The following is a 2,310-nucleotide window of genomic DNA, read 5'->3' on the forward strand; positions in this document are numbered from 1 at the left end:
CATCGAGACCGACCCCAAACCCCGCGAGCTGGGACCCGAGGAGGGCGCCGGAGCCCCCCGCAAGCTGAAGACCTGCAGTTCCATGACCAGCCACGGGAGCTCCCACACCTCCGGCGTGGAGAGCGGCGGCAAGGAGCGGCAAAGGATGATGGTGAGGAACCGGCCAGGCTGGGCATTTTCCAGCTCCGGGTGATCGGGGCTTGGAGGGTGCATCTTCTTCAACCCCCTCTCCTCCTGGCCTGCAGAAATCGAGATGCTGGTGGATGACCCTCGGGAGCTGGAGCAGGCTGGTGAGATGGAGGTGAGCCCCGACATGTGCGTCTACATCACAGAGGACATGCTGCTGTCACGCAAGTTCAACGGGCACTCGGGTAAGGTGGTGGTTCTTCTTCTTGCCAGTTCCTGCCCCGAGGAGGAGGACTTGGGGGTACTGGGGGGAAGGAGCAGGAAAGCTCAGGAGGGGCTTTTTAGCAGGGCTTGTAGTGGTAGGACAAGGGGTGATGGGGTTAAACTGGAAGAGGAGAGACTTAGGTTAGAAATTAGGAAGAAGCTCTTCACTGTGAGGGTGGTGAGATCCTGGCCCAGGTTGCCCCGGGAAGCTGTGGATGACACATCACTGGATGTGTTCAAGGTCAGGTTGGATGGGGCTTTGAGCAACCTGCTCTAGGGGGAGGTGTCCCTGCCCATGGCAGGGGGTTGGAACTAGATGATCTTTAAGGTCCCTTCCCACCCAAACCATTCTGTGATTCCTCAATGCAAGCCACCTTTGGTGTTCAACAGAGCAAAATGAGCCTGAGGTGTCCATGTGGGAAACAGAAACACTCTCTGCCCAGTGGGTTGAAGGAGAGATAGGATAAACTTGGTGAAGCTAGAAAAGAAAGAGTTGCCCAGGAAAGATGCAGGTTGTACTTGGAGCAGGGCTGATGCTCTGGGGAGCCACCCCGTGCCATGGAGGTGTGTGCCTGGGCACAAACCTGGCATTTGGAGATTGTCCTGCTCGTACCAGCCCGTGTGGTTCTGGCAGGTCAGACCCATGTTTACTGGTGCAAACCTGGAGTGGGTACCTTGGTTTTTGGAGATACCAGGGGACAATGGCAGGAGCTGCCTGTGGGCCATGGATGCAACCCGGGTGATGTTCTCAGTTGCTGGCCCCTGCTCTTGTCTTCATGACAACCCCTCTCTTGTTCCCATGAGCACGGGTGCTGTTATCACACGTGTGAGCCTGGCTTCTCCAGACCTCTGCCTGTGCCCAGAGAGCCACCTGCACTTCTAGCTCCATGCTGGGAGCTACTGGGAGGTCTCCAGAGTGCCAGGCTCCCTGGGGAGGGCTTTGGATGCCATTTTGGTGCGAATTTGGGATGCTTTGTAGGTAAAGCTGGTTGCTAGCAGAGCCATTGGAGTGAAGGCATCCCATTGAGCTGAGGGTGCCTTCACCCCAAAGCAAGAGCAAACCCCCCCAGGGCAGCAGGCACAGATCCCAAAAGAGCTGGGAAGCCTCCAAATCACCTCTGCACCCTCCTCTTCCTCTCTCCACATAGGGCTTATCGTAAAAGAGATCAGCTCCTCCACCTCCAGCTCCTCGGAGACGGTGGTGAAGCTGCGGGGGCAGAGCACCGACTCCCTACCCCAGGTACGTGGGGCTGGTGGAGCCGTGGTGGGTCCCAAAGCCTTGGTGAGACCCAGAGCCCTTCTGGCACCAGGGCTTTGGCTTCCTCTGGCTCCCTGGTGGGTCCTGAGCCTCCTCTTTGCTCCACCCAGACGACGTGCAGGAAGCCGAAGACGTCGACGGACCGGCACAGCCTGAGCCTGGATGACATTCGGCTCTACCAGAAGGACTTCTTGCAGTTGGCCAACCTCTGCCAGGACACAGCCCAGAGCTACACCTTCGGCTGTGCCCACGGGCTGGAGGAGGAAGGGCTCTACTGCAACGGCTGCTTGGCCCAGCAGTGCATCAACATCCAGGAGACCTTCCCCGTCAAAAGAACCAGCAAATACTTCTCGTTGGATCTCACCCACGATGAAGTCCCCGAATTCGTCGTCTGAGGGTCACGGGGGGCAGGACCAGCTGCCCGTCCTCGGGGGGGCGTGGGGGAAGCTGGGGCTCCTCACCTTCAGTGCTGCCTTTCCCCCCACCCCACCTTGCTCCCTGGACACTGAGGCTATGGAAACCACGGGCTGGAGAACCCCCATCACCGGCATGAGTCCCACTGGTGGTCCAGCCTTTCTCCTCCAGAGGAGTCCGTGCCAAACACAAGTTGTCTTATTTTGGCTTGGAGAAGCCAAACTCCTCTGAGGTAGTGGAAGCCAGCT

The 2,310-nt window shown here is 58.5% G+C and overlaps 1 protein-coding gene across 1 annotated transcript; it reads left to right on the forward strand.

Annotated features, from left to right (window-relative positions):
* Positions 1-4: 4 nt before the first annotated feature.
* On the forward strand, positions 5-2,043 carry LOC103781463 (FERM domain-containing protein 6-like; the record flags this gene model as incomplete). Its single annotated transcript, XM_008949183.1, has 4 exons — positions 5-167; positions 246-371; positions 1,539-1,630; positions 1,759-2,043. Coding segments are annotated over 4 exons (666 nt in total), but the record flags the coding sequence as incomplete, so codon positions are not given.
* Positions 2,044-2,310: the final 267 nt, after the last annotated feature.

This window comes from Merops nubicus, unplaced genomic scaffold (genome assembly GCF_000691845.1).
Source record: "Merops nubicus isolate BGI_N331 unplaced genomic scaffold, ASM69184v1 scaffold31451, whole genome shotgun sequence".
NCBI lineage: Eukaryota > Metazoa > Chordata > Aves > Coraciiformes > Meropidae > Merops > Merops nubicus.